At 37.4% G+C, this 21,992-nt stretch overlaps 1 protein-coding gene across 1 annotated transcript in view; it reads left to right on the forward strand.

Annotated features, from left to right (window-relative positions):
• Positions 1–20,916, forward strand: part of LOC128870334 (zinc finger protein 2-like) — a 209,100-nt gene extending 188,184 nt beyond the window's left edge. Inside the window, exon 10 of the mRNA XM_054112944.1 lies at positions 19,845–20,916. Within this exon, the coding sequence (XP_053968919.1) occupies positions 19,845–19,861 (17 nt within the window). The 3' untranslated portion in view covers positions 19,862–20,916. The remainder of the gene's footprint in view (positions 1–19,844) is intronic.
• Positions 20,917–21,992: the final 1,076 nt, after the last annotated feature.

The following is a 21,992-nucleotide window of genomic DNA, read 5'->3' on the forward strand; positions in this document are numbered from 1 at the left end:
ACGACGATTGAGTTAGGTAACGACGATTGAGCAGGGTAACGACACATTTTTTCGTGCGTGCAGCCGGCTAAATCGAATTATAAGACGTTATCACGTCAAAAAATATTGAACTTATTTTTGTGTACCCCTGTTACCTCCTTGTATGAATTCGTTTAAATACGAGTACATTACCAAAATATTTTTTTATTATGGACGGCTAATCTTCTGCGGTTATGAACCCAGGAATATTGCTTTTTAGCCATTGCTGGTTAGTTTTTGTCTTATGGCCTGAAGCGGAGTCTTGCTGAACGATCCAACGCCCTCCTTTGAAGAGATTAGTGCTCAACTCTTTCACCATGCCTTCTAAGACATCCTCCTGGTACACTTTTGCCCGGTCGTAACTCCTTTTTCGAAGACATGAAAAGATGTAAGGGGGCGTCCATAAATTACGTGAGGTGTTTTTTTCAATTTTCTGAAACTCCCTCCCCCCCTGGTGAGATGTCGTGAGATTTTATGCAACCCCCTCCCCCATCCCCCAATCTCACGTGAGATTTTTCAAAATGTGGGTTTCTTATGTAAACGCGTTGGATTGTTGTTGTATATTAAAAAGAAAAAAAATTGCTTCCTGCTTTTATTTACGACTAGTTAAGACTAGTAATCAGTATTGCTGAGAGTTATAAGTGTAATAAAAATTTAACAATAGAAGACTTAAATCGTAACAACTGCGATTAAAAAAAGAATATCTACTCTAATTCAGTCCATGGAGAATCATGCGCGGTTTCAAGAGAGACCCCCCCTCTCTCCAACGTAAGATTAGATGAGATTTGACTCGACCCCAGGCTCTCGATAGAGCTTCGCATAGAACCTGCCGAAGACGCACCGTCTAATAGGTGTCCATCCTCAACCAGTAGCTTGCTTCCTATGCCCTGATTTTCAAACGTGGTCGTCTCAGTTGCAAGAGAGTGTTGGGCCTGCACATCTGATGTCCAAGCCGCTGGAGAACCAGCGGAAAGATTACCACAAGTGTGGGTACTGCGTGCAGAAAAATCCTGGTTTTAACTCATTCCGTAGCTGAATGGCACTATTTATACTCTTCAATGGAGGAGATAGAGGCTATGGTTGGCAGGAACCTATTGTAATGCGCTTATCTAAGCCCTGCATTTGATCTCACAAGCAGTCATAGTCAATCTTAAGGACAACTCATGCCATGCGGACAAATAACTTAACCCCCTTCTATGAGATAAAAGATAAAATAAAAAGTAACTTATGTAGAGCCGGCTTTATGTTGATTATGATCATGCGCCATTTTGTTCATTTCATTACACTGTTCGGCACTCGAAAGTGTAACCAATTAAAAGGGCCATAAATTTAGTTTGGAAAATTACTTTTATTCAATTCAAGGTAAAAAATGTGTGAAAATAATACAAAATTAAGAATCAATTTACTTTTGCTCGATATGACCACCTTTTGCCTTGACTATGGCCTTGAGACGGTCCAGAAACGAATGGCAAGTTGCTCGAATGTGACTTGCAGGTCGTTTGGCCCACTCGCGGTCAATGGCTTTTTTCAGAGCCTCGAGACTGGTGACTTTGCTCTCCAAAATGGCCCAAAGAAAAAAATGCATCGGATTCGCGTCTGGTGAGTTAGAGAGCCATTGTGTGAACGTTATGAACTTCGGAACTTTGTTTGTTAGCCATTCTTGATTTACTCAAGCTTTGTGAGACGGTGCCGAGACCTGTTCAAACGTCCATGGTCTGCTACCGATATGTTTGTCTGCCCACAGCTTCAAAGCAACCTCCAGAATACTTTCCCGATAATATTTCTCGTTTGACTTGATGCCAGGCTCGATGAAAACGATTGGAGAACGCCCATCAGGGTTTACAGCGGCCCAAACCATTACCTATGGCGGGTGTTGCCTCCTGGTGGCCAATCGATGACTCAAATTCTCGTATAAACGGTCGGTCAAATAAACCCTATCGTTTTGGGACCCTATACTAAGGGACTTCTCGTATGCTGATGTGGTTCTGCTTTTGCCGAACCGGTCCGGCAACCGTTGTAACAAGCTCGAGGCGCGAGAAACGATGTCATTGCTCGTATACACGAAAAGATATCGACATGAAATACATGCGAATGCGTCGATTTGTCTTTGCCTAAGCTCTGAGCAAACGTACGGTAAACGTATGTACATATGTACATTGTACATATTGTAGATATTTGCATAAATTTGTATGTGCGCGCTAATGTATCATGTTTGATGCTATGGCAACATTTCGGACAATAAAATATTTTATTTGTGCCCGCGAAGAAGACACTTGTACGACGCAGCCAAGCAAGTTCTGCGCCGGGCGCACAGAAAAATGTATATGTAAACATACATATATAGATACACTACAGCAAAAAAAGAGCAGCAAACTGGTTTCAAAGTAAATTTCTAACTTCATGGCTATATTAATTATTTCGTACGGTTTTTGTTAATTGGATAATCCCTTTCCATACGTGAAGATATATCTTAATGAAGTATGTATCTTCTATAAGAAAACGAAGAGGAATGAATTTTATATATTCAATAGTACGAAATTTCGAAGACGTAAACTTGTTTTAAGCTAACGGCGAATTTGGTTTACATAATTAGTGTATGCTTCTGCGCGCATTTGACATACAGCACCTAAAACAATCACCATTCGCTACGACTGTCGCCATTATGTCGCTTATTTAGAACATAGCCTATGATCAAAAAGTACCGGGAAGGTGATGTTGACTGTTTTCTTCGATTGCCAAGGCGTAGTGCACCATGAGTACCTTACATCGGGCCAGACAGTCAATAAAGAATATTAATCTGTTTTGAAGCGTTTGAGAGATGCTGTACGTCGCAAACGACCGGAAATGTAGCCAAACAATTCTTCGATTTTGCATGATGATAACGCGCCATATTTTGAAGCAGATAAAATAAATTTGCCTGAAATTTAACCCTGTTTTGTTGTGTTTACATACATGCACTTGCCACGACAAAACTTGACGGTTCACCAAATATTCTTGTCTTCCTCAAGAAAAATAGGCTTATGGACCACTCAGGCGCGTGAGGGAAGATGTGGTTTATTAATGATCGAGCCCTGATATTTGGTTATGTGCTTATATTACATAGAGACACAAAGTGTGATAGAATACTAACGTTGGTGGTTTAAATAAAATAGGCAAATCAAAATTTTGCCATAGCATCAAATATGGTAGATTAGTGCGTACATACACATGTATGCATGAATATATATACATACAGTGGTCAAACAATTTATTCGTACACTCACAGTTTATAAACAGATACACCTGATTCTTAGCACGATGTATACAAATGAAGAAAATTTTGATATATTCGTATTTATTCAATACTTAATATTTATTTAATTATTCAATATTTAAGGAACAAAACCTTTCAATTTCATTTCTGGAATTAGAGAACTTAAGGCAATAACGAAATAAGGCACAATTTTATGCAAAAATATTATTCGTACATAGCCATATAAGGAATATTTTATTTAAAAAATAATGAAAAAAAAACGAGTATTTAGTACTTTGTTGGGCCGCCTTTAGCTTTAATAACTGCTTCCAAACGTCGTTGCATGCTTTTTACCAATACCTTCGTTGCATTAGCTGCAATTTTTTCCCAATCAACACTTAAAGCTGTCTTTAATGACGCGTTCCTTTGTGCCTTCTGATTCTCCTTTCTAAGAGCTCCTAGATATACTCAATTGGGTTCAGATTCGGTGATTGAGGTGAATATTTAAGCTGCTTACAGTGGTAAATAAGCTATTCTTACACGGGATAAGATGAGTGTTTTGGGTCATTGTCTTGTTGGAACAAGAACCCTCTATCATTCAGTCCAAGTTCAACGGCACACTATCATGCAAATTATTCTTCAAAATGTTTAAATATCGATGTTTGCCCATTTTATCATCAATAAAAACCATTTTTCCTACTCCAGATGCAACTAACATATGCACCCCCAAACCATTGGATATCCTCCTCCTTGCTTAACGATAGGAATACGATTTTTTTCATTCAGTTCTCTATTTTCTTTTCGCCAAACTTTTGCAGGCCCATCTGATTCGGAAACATTAAATATCGACTCGTTACTGAACATGACGTTTTCCCAAATTTCTGTTATTATCTGAAATGTAGGGTTTGGGGCGTGCCACTCTGCTATGATGACCAGCGTTTTGCAGACAATTACGCACTCTTTATGGGCTTACTGTTTTATGCAAAGACTCTAGAATATTTCGGCATAGTATCGTGCAGGTTATTTTGAGATTTTGCGCGACTGATGCTACTATGGGTATGTTCAACAATGCATTATAATGCGCAACATACCATTTCAGAGTGAGCAGTGCGTTCAAAAATGCAAATATGGCAGTACTGCAAATGCAACGCGTTCTTAAACGTCATTTTTGTATCAAAAGTCGTGCATTATTTGCAGCAAAAATTTTCACACTGCCAATAAATACGCTAGTACAATGTCTGATGAAAAGTGGGTATTTAATTATTTATTTTAGCTTTTAATACAAAAATTGATGAAAAATACGATATTTAAACTTTATTTTATTATACTTTTCTTGGTTTTAGTGATTACTTTAGTACATCGGAGATAAAATTACTGCTCAGAGTCCGACTGAGCATGGAGAACGAGTTCACGTCGGGAAGGAGGAAAAAGAGCGTGCTCTGGGCTAAGGTCGTAGATGAAGTAAAGTTAATAAAAATTTAAAAATAGATAGAAACAGCGGACCAATCCACTCGAAAATGAGAATAAAATATATCCTCGGGAAACGATTTTATTGTTTCAAAAAAAAATTATTTTTGGGTATTTTCCGTTTTGATATTAAACTTTTGACAAGATATGTCCTTCTTTTAAGCTTTACATGGTTTTTTTTCTTAAATTTAATAAAAGACTATCGGTTTTTTCCTCACATACATCGTCCATGACCAAACTTAGTAACAATTCCATTTTACTGCACAGCGCGTTCATAAATGCGACAAATCTATTTGCAATTTTTCAACAAATCTATCAGTTGCTTGAATTGTCACATTGACAGTGCTGCCAGCGCTGCAAGTACTGCGCATTATAATGCGTTTCTGAATATAGCCTATGTTGCGTTCCGCACGTGAAGTCAATATTTTTCGCCTTCCGGCTTGGTGGTGACTAGCTTCTAATTTACCAGTATTAACGTAATTAGCAATAACACTTTGCACCGTATAATGAGTTTTGTCAATTTCGCGCAGAAACTTGATTTCCAAGTACAATTTAATAACAATTTTACGCATTTCTAATAGTAAATCTGCACTTCGTCCCATTTTGCCACTTTCAATCGAGTTATTACGCGCAACTGAAATTGAATCAGCGAGAAAAACTAAAAAAAACCTAACCGCTTGCTCAGTGCTTAGGTAAAGACAAATCGACGCATTCGCTACTTCGTGTCGATTTCTTTTTGTGTAGACATCATTTTTCGCGTCTCGAACTTGATACAACGGTTCGTCCTTAGTCTTCTTTTCACCCGTTTGCCAAAAATTTAGTGATTGTGACTCTTATCTTATTACTTACTCAGTGATTTAACTCACTGCCAATTATCAAACTCACAACATGCCATATATTTGAATTTCCTGCTTAATATATGTATGTATGTACATGATACCGAATTATTTTCATACTTCGCGAAAATGAGTCACGCAACATATTTGAGTACAAACTAATAGTCTAAGACAGTGGTCGCCAACCTTTTCAATGTGTTGAGCTACTTTCAAGATTTTGAAATAAACAGCGAGCTACTTGCACAAGCCAACATAAATTAAATAATACACAGTTATATTCGACATACAATACATGTATTTATTTTACTAATATACGTTCTATATATAATAAACTTATGACTTATAGTGCTTATACTTATGCATAACTACATCCATGTTCACACCTATCAATCGTAACAAAATTTTTTGCAGTCATAATGGCAAATCACAAGCGACTTAAAAAAACAACAAAACAGTAATAGTAAATTATTGTATAAATAAAATATGGGCAGATAAAAAGAGCATATTTAATGAGAAGGTTGACATTCTGACTCATCGATAATTTTTTTAATATTTGCAGTATAATTTGATACAGTCATTCGAATACAGTTATCCAAATGTATATCTGTAAGCCGATTGCGGTATTTATTTTTAATAAATTTCATATTGGAAAAAGAAGATTCACACAAATAAGTTGAGCTGAATAACGCTTTCACTTTCAACGCAACACGACATAAAACTGAATACTTATCTTTACTTACTAAAGTCCAGATACATTTTGTATTTGAACCTAAAGATTTTAAAGTCAATTCACTTTGAAAAGCAATCAGTTCCATTTCTGTCACAGCAATGTCTTCGCCAAAGTTGTTCATAACACAAGTTGCAAACTGTTGTATATCAATGTCCATGAAGGGTGAAACAACAAATTGCGTCACTAAAGCAATTTTGCTGAAATCCTTGAAACGATTTTTGAAGTTTTCCTTCAAGTTAGAAACTATTTCCATATGATATTTACTGTCATAGGGCTCTAATAGATTTTTGGATATCTTTTCGGAAAGAATAGGAAAATGCTTAGTATCGCGGTTTTTTAGGTTTTGTTCCCAAAATTCAAGTTTTGTAATAAATACATTTATATCAGAAATCATTTCCGCTAATTCTTTATCCCTGCCTTGAAGCTGCAAGTTAAGCTCATTTAATTTCTCTGTAATGTCCACAAGAAAACCGAAATCTCTGATCCAAGTCGAATTTTCCAGTTCAGGAATCGGTTCATCGCGTTCTTTGAAAAATTGGAGTATAGCAGGCAGGACATCATTGAAACGTTTGAGCACTCGTCCTCTGCTTAACCATCGCACTTCAGAGTGAAGAAGTAGCTCTCCGTATTGACAGTCAATTTCATCAGCCAAGGTTTTAAATAATCTTCTTTGTAACGTTTGAGCTCTAATCTTGTTCACAATTTTCACCACCAGTTTCATAACGTTGTTCAAGTTTAGAAAATTTCCACATAATGCTTGCTGATGTATAATACAATGGTAACTAAGAAATTGTGGAAAACTTTCATCCTTATGACATAGCGCCACGAGCCCCTTATCACAACCCACCATAGCTGGAGCACCGTCAATTGTCAGGCCAACCATTTTTGATATTGGAATTTTCTCAGAAGAGATGAGATTTTTTAAATGAGAAAACAGCTGGGCTAGCCCAGTAGTATGTCCTTTGAGTGGAATAAACTTGAAAAGATCTTCTTTAATTGTAAAATCACTAAAAGCCATCCTGACAAATATGGCCATCTGTGAGGTGTCAACTACATCTGTTGATTCATCCAGTTGCAGTGAAAAATAAATACAGTTATCTAAGTCACTTCTTAACTGTAAAAAAATATCATTGCTCATTACTTCCACTCGCCTCATTACTGTATTAGCAGAAAGTTGCATAGATTTTATAGCAGACACTATTTCGTCTTTATTTCTAAAGTTGGCGAATAAAGAATCTGCAGCTTCCAAAAATGCTTGTTTTATGATTTCCCCGTCTTCATAAGGTTTTTTCTTTCGTGCAATTATCTGGAAAACACTATAATATGCTTCAGTTGCAGCCTTATTTATGTCGATTGTTTTCAAAAATGTTGACTGTTTTCCAATTAACTGGATTTTTAAATATTTCAGTTTTTCTTTTCTGGTGGCAGAATTTAACGGGAACGCCTTCTGAAAATTCGAATGTACAGTTTTATGATGCCTCTCAATATTTCCTTATTTAGGAACTGACACAGATGTATTACATAACAAACAAACACTTTTGCCTTTAACTTCTTTGAAGAAGTATTGTTCTTCCCATTCCGAATGGAAATGGTATGTCTTCGCCTTCTTACTACTGCTTGCCATAATGTTTCGAATTCTAACCCAACCGCTGCACGCAGAACGTTGATAATGCCGTTCTGTATTAAACTGAGCGTAATGTCGACGTGCATTGCGTATATATAAAGCCAAAAAATTCTCAAACACGCTAATCGGTTCCAGCCGATCCTAGAACGGAGACGCGACTTCGCGTCGTGTTTGTCGGCGCGAAATCGCTTACCGAGGTGTTGCCGCTGTTTATCTATTTATTATGAAAATTTCTGAAATTTGCTTATACTGGTATGATTTTCAGACTTTTGGATTTTTTGCAACGTGAGCAGCGCGAGCTACCAAAATTGCCTTTGCGAGCTACCGGTAGCTCGCGATCGACGGGTTGGCGACCACTGGTCTAAGAGCTCATGACCAAAAAACCCAACATATTTTATACTTCTTGAAATTTTGTGTGAGATTAGTTTTTTAATACTAGAATCGATATCATCCGGCGGGCTGGCTGCTCAATAGCGGTCTTAATTATGCGTTTTTAGTTTTCAAAATTGTTAATAAAAAACATTTACTCAACATATTTTATACCACTTGAAATTTTAACAGAATTTCATTTACGATCTGTATAAAATGAAACGATGGTTGCCAGCCCATTCTCGTGGTCCCAAAGTACTACCAGCCCATGTTGAAAGTGCGTTGATGGAAGCACAAGTCAACATATTTTATACCGGCTGTCTTTTTTACACAACATTGGCAATAGACAAAAATTGATGAAATGTGTAGAGCCAGCCCATTCTGATGGTCCCATCACATGGAGAATTTGGAAAATTGCATTCCTGTGAGTGCGAGCGAGACCGACTTACGTAAATGTGGGCGCGCGAGAGAGAGCGTATATTGTTCATATTCTGTCTCTCCGTACAGTCTTGCAAAAATGGGAAGGATGAAAGGTTGGTTCATCAAAAAATTAGAGAATGGGATTTTTTTTTCTTTTTCTTAAAAAAATTTTTATTTCTAATTTATTATTCCTTTATTTATTTATTTAATTTATTAAATGAATAGAAAAAAAAACAAAATTAAATTTTTAATTTTCTATGCCAGAAATAGATTCCGAGTCTGAACTGCAATAGTCATTTTCTATTTCTTCAGCTTCAGCATCTGAAAGAAAATCATACCGTCAATCAAATCATACCTGATAGTTGCAATATTTCGGACTATGAATGAAGGCGTGAAATACTATACCTGATTCAATGTTGTCATTCGTTGAAGGAGTTTCTATGACAGCTCCATGACAGCTTCGTCGCATCGGTTCACGCTAGACCTTTTTGGAAAGCTCTTTTCACGTGCTAACACGTGTTTGATTAATTGTTGTTTGCTTTTAGTCGTTCGTGAGTTATAGCGTCGCAAAAATGGAGCAAAATAAAGAGAAAATACAGTACTACTACGATAAAGGCAAAAATGCATCTCATGCTGCCAATAAAATTTGTGCAGTTTATGGACCCGATACAGTTTCCATTTCCACCGCACAACGATGGTTTCAACGTTTTCGTTCTGGTGCAGAGGTGATCGAAGATGCGCCACGGTCCGGAAGGCCTGTCGTCGAAAATTGCGATAAAATCGCTGAATTGATCGAAAGAGACCGGCATAGTAGCAGCCGTAGCATCGGCCAAGAGCTGGGCATGAGTCATCAAACCATTATAAACCATTTGAAGAAGCTTGGATTCAAAAAGAAGCTCGATGTATGGGTGCCACACGACTTGACGCAAAAAAACATATTTTCCGTATGGATACATGTATAGGGGTATTCAGTAAGAGCGCTTCAACTTTTGAGCTTTTTTGAATAAAACACAAACGGTTTGACTTTTTTAACAAATTTTTTTTTTATTATCGAGTTTGAACATATACACTTAAGTATGAAACTCGATTTCTTTTGCATGACCACCGCGTGCACGTTTTACGAAGTCCAATCGTTGAACCCAATTTTCGACCACTCTTTTGCATAAATCGGCCGAAGTTCCAGCAATTTCGCGTTCAATATTGGCTCTGAGCTCACAAATCGTCGCCGGCTTGTTACTGTAGACCAATGACTTCACATGACCCCAAAACGGGACGGCTTGTTAAATGGACCGTAAAATGGCCGTAATGCTCTTAAAGTAGCAGCAACAGAACGATTATTTTCATAAAAAATTTGCACGATTTGCAATCGTTGCTCAAGTGTGTAGCGTTCCATGATGAAATGTATACTAATGAAGTTTACAAATGACAAGCGAAAAATAAAAAATATTGCGTCGTTTGCCCTCCCTATCGGAAAAAAGTTGAAGCGCACCTATTAAATAACCCTATACTGACACTAAGCTAATTAAAACGCAGTTATTACAAATAGTCAACTAATACTGTGACGTATTTGCTAGTGATCTAAATGAAATCATGACATGGATGTTCCAATCGAGCAATATATAGGTATATTGAATTCCGGAACCGAAAAAAGCGATCGTAAGCCAAGTAGTATTATATGAAAGTCGTATTATTATTGAAAAGTCAGACTCGGTTTATGCTATCCCACTAACTTTAATGAAAAACAAAGACAGTACAGAGAGAATATGTGTTGACCATAGCAAAATAAATGTAATACGAAAAAAGTAAATTTCCCGATGCCCAATATCGAAGAAACTCTAAAAGGAATTTCGAATTATAAATATTATACAATACTTGACTTCAATTCAAGTTATTACCAGGTGCAAATAGCCACTGAAACTCAAAAATATGCAGCGTTCATTAGTACTGAAGTTTTATATAATTTTAAGTGAGAAAAAAAATTAAAGACAGAATTCCATCATCTGATATGACACACTACGTGGATGATGTCCTAGTAGGGAGCAACACAATCGACGAAATCAAACGAGTTTTTCAAGCAATACATGAGCTACATTTAACGTTTAATATGAAAAAATGCGAATTTTTAAAAACAAAAATTGAGTTTTTGGGTCATGGTCTTGGTTCCGGTGGTATCGAACCAGGGTTAAGAAAAGCGATTGCAGTTCAACAATTTAAAACACCAACTGACCTTCATGCAGTCCGCCAATTTTTAGGGCTTAGTGGTTATTTTCGACAATTTGTTCCGGGGTTAGCAGATTTAATTGGACAAACGACGAACAGGTAGCTTTCGACAGGTGTAAAGATATTCTCTCATCTCCACCAGTAATGGTGCCGTATAACCCAGAAGCAGAGCATGAAATCCATACTGATGGCAATACAATTGGTTTCGCCACTGTACTTTTGCAAAATGAGGGTGGTAAACGGAAAGCCGTACTCGACTATAGCCGATCTTCTAGCAACGATGAAAAAAAGTATCACAGCTACGAGTTGGAAACGTTCGCGATTGTGGAAGCTCTTGAACGCGTGCGATGTTATGTGTATGGTAAGCGATTGAAGGTAGTGAACTTATACCAGGGATAGCGAGATGGTGGTTAAAAGTTCAAGATTATGACATCGTCAATGCATGTGCACATGAAGTTAACTCAGCATCTTTACGCATATTGAAAACTAATATTACCAACGATGACTGGCTTTTTGCAATGCAGTTAAGCGACGAAGGAATTACATAGATCTTGCAAAAGGTTAACGTAAAGGATTCATTTGTAAGGGGGTGCTGCGTTAAGAAAGGTTGTATCGCGACATCAATAAGAAGAAGTTGTGGGTTGTTCCAAAATCACTTCGTTGACGGATTGTCCATGACTATCATGATAAGGCTGGTCATCTTGGCGTAGACAAGACAATTGAGACAAAATTTCCTTTGGTTTCCACAAACGCGACTGTGATGCAACAAAACCTCGAGCGGAAATTATGAAGGGGTATGTAACTACGATGATATGGAACAGATTCCTTTTAAAACGGTAAATCTAGATCATCTTGGTCCTTTTCCGAAGAGCTCACGTAGGAACGAACACATATTGGTTTTGATTGACTCTTTTATCAGTTTACACTAATTCGCGCTGTTAAGAGTACTGCGACCAAACACGTGCTAGTAATGGTTAATGGTTGTAGAGGGTTAAGGAGTAGCCCTTTAGCACTGCGACCATATTGATCTATTGTGCACCCTATGCTGTCTATTGACTGTTAAGTATGCTTATGAATTGTACCAGCTCCTTCTGAGGGAGTGATTGTAGGTCTTCATCTGTAAGCATGAACTTGTTTAAAAACCTTTTTCTTCTATGCGTCAACCCCGGACATTCGATAATGAGATGTTCCATAGACTCCTCATCTTCGCAGCAGAATCTGCAGGTGCTGGTGTTAGTTATGCCTAATTTATGTAAGTGTTTGTTGCAGGTGAAGTGACCCGTGAGGGCGCCTGTGAGAGTGCGAATGCTCTTTTTGTTTAACGTGAGGGCCATGTTGGCTCTTTTAGCGTTGAAACTTAGGAACTTTTTGGAGTGTCTAAGACCCTCTACATTGTTCCAATGCTGATTTAATAGAGCCCAGTATTTTATTTTTTGTTTTAGGTTGTTTTTGTTGAATCCGAACATAGGACTAGGTCCGATGAAGTTTTCATCTGCCCCTTTTTTGGCTTGAACGTCTGCCTTTTCGTTGCCGTCATATCCCTCATGTCCCGGTACCCAAATTAATGAAACATTGTTTTTGGATGCCAGATTATTGAGTGCCTTGTGGCATTCTAAGAGGGTTTTTGAGTTGTATGTATAGCTATCTAGAGCTTTTAGGACTGATTGGCTGTCCGAGAGTATTTTAATTCTTACTCTCTTGTGGTTTCTGCGTTGCATGATGTTTACTGCTTCCATTATTGCGTATAGTTCCGCTTGGAAGATAGTGGTGTCCCTGGTGAGAGTGTATGATTTGTGGATTCTGGGCCCCACTACACCTGCTCCTACACCGTAAGGTGTTTTTGATCCATCAGTGTACCATTTTTGTGAATCATCATTCATCCATTTCGGGTTTGTTTTCCACTCTATCCTCTCTGGAAAGGTAACTGAGTATCCTTTTGTGAAACAGAGGGTTGGGTCAATGTGGTCTGAAACTTGAGCCATGCTTATGGTGTTTTTGATTTTGTTTAGGATATTTAGGTGACCGGTGAGGTTGCCCAATTTGAAATTTACTTTCATGTGTAGCATGAGTGCTTGCGTAGCTGCTTCCTCTTGGATTGCTATATGAAGTGGTGGGAGATTAAGGAGTGCTTCCATGCCAGCTGTTGGGGTAGTTCTCATAGCCCCTGTGATGCATAGGCAAGCAAGCCTTTGTACTTTTCCCAGTTTGGTTATCGTTGTTTGTTGGATAGATTTGCTCCACCATACTAGTGCCCCATACAGTATGATTGGTCTAACCATTTGGGTGTATATCCAGAGGGCCATACTAGGGCTGAGGCCCCAGGATCTCCCTAGTAATTGTTTGGTTGTCCACAAGGATTTCGTGGCTTTTTTTGTTATATTATTTATATGTGATTCCCAAGTGAGTTTTTTATCTAAGGTTAAACCTAGATATTTGACCTCTTCCTTTAGTTCTATCACTGTTTCATTTAGTTTCAATGCAGGAAACTTTAACTTTCTTTTTCTTGTGAAGGGGATTATTGTGGTTTTGTTAGGGTTGATCGACAGCCCCTCCTTTTTACACCATTCCCATGTTGCGTTCAAGGCATTTTGCATTAAGTCCGTTAGTGTCCTTTCATGGTTGCCTTTTATTATAACAGATATGTCATCTGCATAACCAATGGTTATGAATCCCTTGTTGTTTAGGTGCTGCACCAAGTCATCAACTAGTAGGGACCATAGCAGTGGAGAAAGAACTCCTCCTTGCGGACATCCCTTTACTGTTGTGACATTCAGTTCAGCTTGTCCTAGCGAGGCTTTAATAATCCTCTGATTAAGCATTTGGCTTTTCCAGTGAGTTATTATTGGGTTTGCACCTCTTTTTTCGAGTGCTGTTTCCATGGATTTGTAATTTGCGTTGTCGAAGGCTCCCTCTATGTCCATAAAGGAACATAGGGCTATTTCTTTTTGATTTAGGGCCTTTTCTATATTGACAACGAGTGTGTGCAGTGCTGTGACTGTGGATTTCACTTTTTGGTAAGCAAATTGCAGCTTATGAAGGGGTTTTTTGAAGATTACTTCTTCTCTTAGATGATATTCGAGTAGTTTTTCCATTGTCTTTAGCATGAACGACGATAGACTGATTGGTCTGTAAGATTTTGGAGAATCAGGGGGTTTGTTACCTCCCTTAGGAATAAATATTACCTTCACTTTCCTCCATATCTTTGGAATGTATTCCAATATTAGGCTAGCTCTGAAGATTTTCACCATGACTCGGATCAGTTCCACAGTGCCTTTGGATAGAAGTGCTGGGAATATACACGTGCTAGTAGCGTTTGCATCTAAAGAGTTTACTAAGTACTGTAAAGATTACGATATTAACCATATACAAAACGCAGTTCGCACACCACGTGCGAATGCGCATCCCGAATGAACTAACCGGAAATTGCTCAGCATACTACGAACGATGACAAAGAAACGAAATGGGAGAACAAACTACAGGATATCGCATGGGTTTTCAACACAACATGCAATCAAACGACAGGTCAAACCCCATACGAGTTAGTGTATTCATTCAAAGCCAAATATTTTAGATATCAATCTTCAACAAGCAGCAGTCGATCGAGTTAACAGACAACGAGAAAAATCCAAAATACGTTTCGACACAAGACATACCGCACCAACTCAGTACAAAGTCGGAGATTTAGACTTTTGGGTGGCCGCCGTAGCCGAATGGGTTGATGCGTGACTACTATTCGAAATTCGGAAGGAATGTAGGTTCGAATCTCGCTGAAAGACCAAAATGAAGAAAAAGTTTTTTCTAATAGCGGTCGCCCCTCGGCAGGCAATGGCAAGCCTCCGAGTGTATTTCTGCCATGAAAAAGCTCCTCATATAAAATATCTACCGTTCGAAATCGGCTTGAAACTGTAGGGCCCTTCATTTATGGAATAACATCAAAAGTGGCCGACTGTAGACACATGGAAACTTTATATGACAGCGATATGTGGCAACTATGTATAAGCGGTTGTCATGATATTTTAAAATCGGCAACGGCAGTTAATGAACGAACAACGAACTCGACGGTCACCAATGGATTTACGCGCTTCATATTTAACGATACATTAATTTTATGTTTTTCTTTTCTCCACCATTAAAATGTAATTTTGATTATTATTTGAGAGTGAATTTATTTTTTTCTCTACATATCCTGACATATGTAGTAGAGCCACTGTCTCATATATAGGGTTGTTCAATAGGTGCGCTTCAACTTTTTTCCGATAGGGAGGGCGAACGACGCAATATTTTTTATTTTTCGCTTGTCATTTGTAAACTTCATTAGTATACATTTCATCATGGAACGCTACACACTTGAGCAACGATTGCAAATCGTGCAAATTTTTTATGAAAATAATCGTTTAAAATAATTGCTGGAATTTCGGCCGATTTATGCAAAAGAGTGGTCGAAAATTGGGTTCAACGATTGGACTTCGTAAAACGTGCACGCGGTGGTCATGCAAAAGAAATCGAATTTCATACTTAAATGTAAATGTTCAAACTCGATAATAAAAAAAAAATAGTTAAAAAAGTCAAACCGTTTGTGTTTTATTCAAAAAAGTTCAAAAGTTGAAGCGCTCTTACTGAAAAACCCTATAGAAAGGCATACAATTTCAGATTTTTATAGTTTATGTAGACATGTATGAGATAACTTATTTGAAGAGTTTGCAAAACAAAAAAAACTTACACAGCTACAGAAACGACCAGAGAACGACCGCTCTATGATAGTTCGTTTTTATACGTTCATTTGGGATTTCAGTAATAATAAATTCCATCTCAGAGTTTTTCGTTTCAGGAAGAATATTACTCTTTACTGTAGACCTGGAATAATTGTAACACTTCCTCCTTTTTTTGTTGTTCGGTTATGGCGTGCAAGATTGTAACGTGGAATTGCATAATAAAAGTCGAGGACATTAGGATCATAGTAAAACATGCTTCTGAGATACAGATATCATTAACACCGGACCCTCCACAAATATCTCTAGCATAGTCCAATTTGTTGCCATTAAGGTTCAGCGCATTAAAATTCATCTCGCTAATGTCATTCGCTTGTTTACACAAACTTCTCTGGTTTTCATTAATGCTGGAGCCAGAATTCCCACTGGGAAATTCATTACACAGAGCTGAATATGGAGCAACAAAACAGTACAGGCAAAACACAAAAGACTTCATAATGCTAATTCATATGATTGTGATAAGTTAATATAAGCAATAAAGTGGGGAAAAATAATAACATATAATTACAAACAAATTGATAGAACAAAAGTCGGTAAGAAAAGAAAAATTGCCTAAAACGTAGAAAAATAAAGGCAAAACCTTAAATTTTAAATTCTCAACTAATCCACTCGGACGACATGACCCAGCCAACGTAGCCGCTTAATTCGCTGTACTATGCATATGTCGTCGTAAAGCTCATACACCTCATCATTCCATTGCCTGCGTTATTCGCCATTGCCAACGTGCAAAGGTCCAAAAATTTTCCGGAGAATCTTTGCCTCAAACACTCCAAGCGACGCTTCATCGGATATTGTCATAGTCCACACTTCTGCACCATACGTTAGGACAGGAATGATGAGAGTCTTTTAGAGTGTTAGTCTTGTTCGTGGAGAGAGGACTTTACTACTCAATTGCCTACTTAGTCCAAAGTAGCACTTGTTGACAAGAGAGATTCTTCGTTGCATTTCAATACCAATAACAATGTGTTAATGCTGGTTCCGAAGTATTTTACAACCTCAAAATTATACCTGTCAACAGTGACGTGGGTGCCGATATGCGAGTGCGCCGACTGTTTGTTTGATGACAGGAGGTACTTCGTTTTGTTCTCGTTCATCACCAGACCAATTCGCTTTGCCTCTTTATACAGTTTGGAGAAGACAGAACTAACAGCGCGGCTGTTAGGCCGATGATATCAATAACATCAGCATACGCTCTTATAAAAATTGTGCCTGCGCGATTAAGTTCTGCGGCTCGCATTATCATTCCCAGCACCAGGCTAAAGAAGCCATACACAGAGAGTCTCAGACAGGGTGACCTCGTTTGGTATCAAACGGCTCGGAGGGGTCCTTCCCAATTCTAAGGGCTCTGCTGGTTTTGAGCAACGTCATGTAGCATAGCCGTATTAGTTTTGCGGGGATACCAAATTCCTCTCACGAACGACTGTCCCGCCGTCAACGATTGGTGTATCAGGATCTTCTCATTCTCTGTGGCGTACCCAGTTGTCATTATTTAGCAGGTTTGAAAATTATTCCATAATTTAAGTATGCTCCGGATGTCAGTCACCAGATCGCCGTCTTTGTTCTTACAGGAAATCGCCCCAGTCTTGAAATTTTCTGTAAGCCGTCGAACTTTCTGGTAGAGTTTTCAGGCGTTATTCCTATCGGCCAGCATCTCAAGCTCCTCCACTCACGTATTTCGGCCTTTCGTTTCTGCACTCCTTTTTGCGCAGCCGGAAGTGATTCCACATGACTCGTATTGCACCCGATGGCTTCGTGGTCCTCTAAGAAGCATCGTCGGGCTAGCCGAAATCCAATTTCTTCCTCGGCGGCGGTACGTAAAGAACAAGAAATGCTGTGCAATTGTTCCTGCATGCCGGATCGGTGGGCAGTACTCTCAGAGGGCAGGAGTGAGAGTCGATTGGCGTATATTCGGGTTGTCTTTTGTGATTCCAGCTTTTCGATGTCGAACTTTCTTTTTGTAGTTAGATGTTCGTTTTTTGCTGCACAAATTGGCTGCAACAATAAAATGATCCAAGGCGATGTTGGATCCTCGGATCGTACGTACATCTAAAAAACTAGAGGTCTGTCTCCAATCTAGCACAACATGATCGATCTGGTTTCACGTTTTTCGATCAGGAGACAGCCACGTAGATTGCTCTATCTTCTTATGCTGGAAACTGGTGCTGCAGACTACCATTTTTCGAGCCCCGGCGAAGTCGATCAGCCTCTGTCCGTTACCGGATGTTTCGTTAGGCAGGCTGAATTTTCTGATTCTTGGACCAAAAATTCCCTTCTTGCCCACCCTGGAATTGAAGCCCCTTGAAGGCTTGATTTTTATGCCGTGGCGGGGGCAGCGCTCATAGGAACGTTCATAGAAGCAATCATTGGGTCTTCTCCTCCATCGGGGCGTGGGTGCAAATGAGCGGTATGTAAAAAAATTTCGCTTTGATGCGTATTATTGCGAGACGCTCGTCCACCGGAGTCAATGGCAGTACTTGGCGACGAAGACTCTCTCCCACTATAAATCCAACACCGTATTCGGTGCCGCACTTTACATGGCAGATTTAATAGACGTCGCAAGATCCAATGCTCTTCTGGCTTTGATCCGTTCATCGCTCCCAAACGGATGTTCGGAAGCTACCCAGAAAATACTTGGGCGAAACCCGGAAGTTGTGAGCTGCTCGTATGGAGAATAATCATCCTGGCCACTCCCAAGTGAATGGCAATCAGTGACTTTCCCCACTTGCGTGGACTTCTATACAAGGAACCATCCTCTAGCTTGCTTAGTAAAAAAGAAACATATAAGTACAGTGCGTAACACATGGGCTGAACACAAAGTTGGCTCTAGTTCTATTGCATTCACCTCTTTTTCAGTTAGTTCTAACCCTAAAAAGAAAGCTGCTAAAATTTTCATCACATTCTGTTCATTAGTTCGTGAGTTATGGATCAAAAGAATTTCGTGTTTTAATTTTACACTGCTTCTTAATGGGGAAAAAATACCGTTAAAGCGAAGCAGTGGCTTGAAAAATATTATGGGGACACCACTCCATCACAAACAATAATGAAACGATGGTTTACTGCTTTCAAGACACCGATGTAGAGACTCCGATGATGCACAACTGATCGCCGGTAAGAAATTTCGCTCGAATGAAGAGATTATCATAGAAACTGAGGCCTATTTTCAGACAAAAGATAAATTGTTCTCTAGGAAAATTACGTTGATGAATAAAGCAAATTTTGAACAAAAAAACGTGTGTCCTTTGTTAAGCCCGGAACTTTTCAGCCCATATGTTATGTGATGATTGCGTTCCAGTGCTAATAAGATTATTGACCTCTGTTCTGATGCTCTTTCCTTTGAATACGTCCACGTGTATCTTTATCCGAAATATAAATATTTCAGTAACAGGTTGTACATTCACGGATGTGACGATTCGAGCATTGATCGAAATGTCTAAATTTAGACGTTTCCACGCACTGTTACATGCTTGTGTAATAAATTTAAACATCAACACTAGTCCATTGAGCAGTGAGCTTTCTGCCTTCGCTTAAATTTACGTAGTGAGATCGTCACTTAAACTTACACAATTTTAGTTAATTTAGTTTTTTGTTAATCAACGTATTCTCCAGTAATATCAGAGATTTATTGGAAACGTCTTCTAAGTACTGTACATCAATGTCTACGCTCATGAACATAGTTAGCATGTCGTGTTCATGACATATATTGATAATTTTGAGGCAAACCAAGTTTGAAAGATGTTTGTTTTCTTCTTTTAATTACCTGAAGCGATGTCGGTCCTTCGACAACGTAAAGCAGAAATTGAAATCATAGCATTGAATTTTTATATTCGCCCCAATGTGCTAGATGAAAATGCGCCACATTTCTTCGCCGATAGTTGGCGTTGGATTAATTGCGCCAATTTTGCTTATTCAATAAGTCACTGGCCCCAAGGTAAACCTTATCACTGAGTTAAATAAATGTAACCCGTTTGTATTCAACACCGATTTTGCAAATAACTTACTGCTGAATGCAAAGGTTCTGAAGGCTTGTTAAATCAATTTTTATAATATAAAAATGTTCTTCTATTAAAAACGTTTTAAAAAACACCCTGTATATAAAACAGCAGTTCTCCATATATTTTAGGAATAAACTAATATAATCTCTTCTTCACAATATTTTCAGCCGGAACCGAAATTTAGACGGAATAATTTCAAAAGCTGAGGCAAATTTTCGAAATGAAAGCAAACGCTCACATGACGAGAAAAGACGAGGGAGATAGAGAAATGCCAAGACGAGTGATAAATGCAAAACATAATAAAAGAAAAATAATACTCGCAAGATGTTTAATGATAACAAAAATCTTATACTAAAAGACATATACACATAGTTCCTATTTTGAAAAAAATATTAGCAACGTAATTAAAATTAAACACCTAGTTTTATAATAAAGGAAAAAAAAATTATTACATTATTCGATATTAAGCGGCTGATATACACGAAGAAAAGATATACACACAGATAACACAAAATTATTGCTAGGTGCAGTTAAGCATTAAGACAGGATAGTAAATATATAAAAAGGACGCATGGTGAAATAAGCAAGATAAAGAGGAGGGGCATAACTGAAAAAGTTAATAAACACAAAAAAAACAGGAACAGCATAAAATATTACAACATTTTTTGGTGTTGTGTAAATAACACATACTATTAAAATGATTCAAAAATGAATTAACGAGAAAAAGAGGTAGGGTTTTCAGTCAGTCCTAAACTAAACGACACACATGCAAGCATATTTTACCCGCGTCTAAGATAGGTGTATAACAATAAATAAATCTAAATAACAAAATGGAAATTAAATAAAATAAGAAAATACTTTAGTAGAAGCAAACAAAAATTAAGGTGAAATAAATTTTGAAAAATATGCAACAAAGTTCCTAGCATTTTAGTGTGCTACATACTATTTTGCCTTTGTTTTTCCTTTATTGAAGTAAAAAAAACTAAATATCTGGCTAAATTATATGTATTCTAATGTTAAATACAAGAAATCAAGGACGCAGTGAATAACGTAGGGAGGACAGTGAAGAAATAAATTAAGCAATTTATATTTTTACCCTATAACTATTAATGAAAATAATGATTTAAATCAGCGATCGGAATAAAGGTTAAGTTAATATAAACTATACCCTGTAAAACGTATCCATAAAAATTGACCCCCTTATGAAGCACAATAAAGTCACAGCATTGCAAACCAATACTTAAGAGTATTTCAGCACCTTTGAATTTATCTATACTTACATACATACATAATAACTATTTACAATACACCATTGGACGCTACGATTAAGCGAACGAAAAATATCGTCTACATTCATACATATATCCTTATTCTGTACATACATACATACATATGTGCCAACCAAAAAGTAATAATATATTATAATTAAATAGAACAACAATATAATATGCGAAAAATCCTAATAAAATTTAATCACGTATATGTATAATTAAAAGCAGGTAGTACTCATATTCCGTCATCCATCAATTGAGAGTAGTTTAAAAAAATAAGAAAAAGTGCAACACTCAAGTCAGCACCTTCACATAAATCAGTGATATTTGAGGCATGTGCAATACATATTTTTTAAAAATATATATATAATTTTCTTTTTATTTCATACAAGTTTTTCTATGTTGGAAAATCGTTCCATTTTATTCGATCTATTAAATACCTACTCATTTCGATTCAATTTGTATTGGCTAGGATTGAAATTACTAAGCACGGTGACGAAAAAATTCACTGTCAGAGGTGCGATTCTTTACAATAAAAATATTTGCTTCAAGTTTTCTCAGCATAGAAAAAACTTAGATTTAAATGCAATTTGGGATAACATTAATCTACACAATACATATGCACTTGTGTGACATTCTATCTATAGGCATAATTACTTGCGTACAGTTTTATAACAAACATATAAGTATGTAAGTATGTAATGACTGATGTAGATCGAAATACTTCAAGAAAATGGTGTAATGATTTTCTTGGATAATATTCTATTATTAATATTATTACATAAGTAATAATTTCTGGTTTTTAACATAAGTCTTATAAATTCCTTAACCTCTTCTTACAAAGCGAGAAACCCTGCTACTTTTCAATATATATTTGATATATTTTAACCAAACTGAAATACAAATAAATTTCTTTTTCAAAATCTAGATGAGTTTTCCTAATTTATGAACAAAAAAAATAATAATAGTAATGGGTCGAAATAAAATTGGTATTGAACTTACAAGCTAAATATAAAATCTACTAGCAAAAAATTTCATTATTAA

This window comes from Anastrepha ludens, chromosome X (genome assembly GCF_028408465.1).
Source record: "Anastrepha ludens isolate Willacy chromosome X, idAnaLude1.1, whole genome shotgun sequence".
Classification (NCBI taxonomy): domain Eukaryota; kingdom Metazoa; phylum Arthropoda; class Insecta; order Diptera; family Tephritidae; genus Anastrepha; species Anastrepha ludens.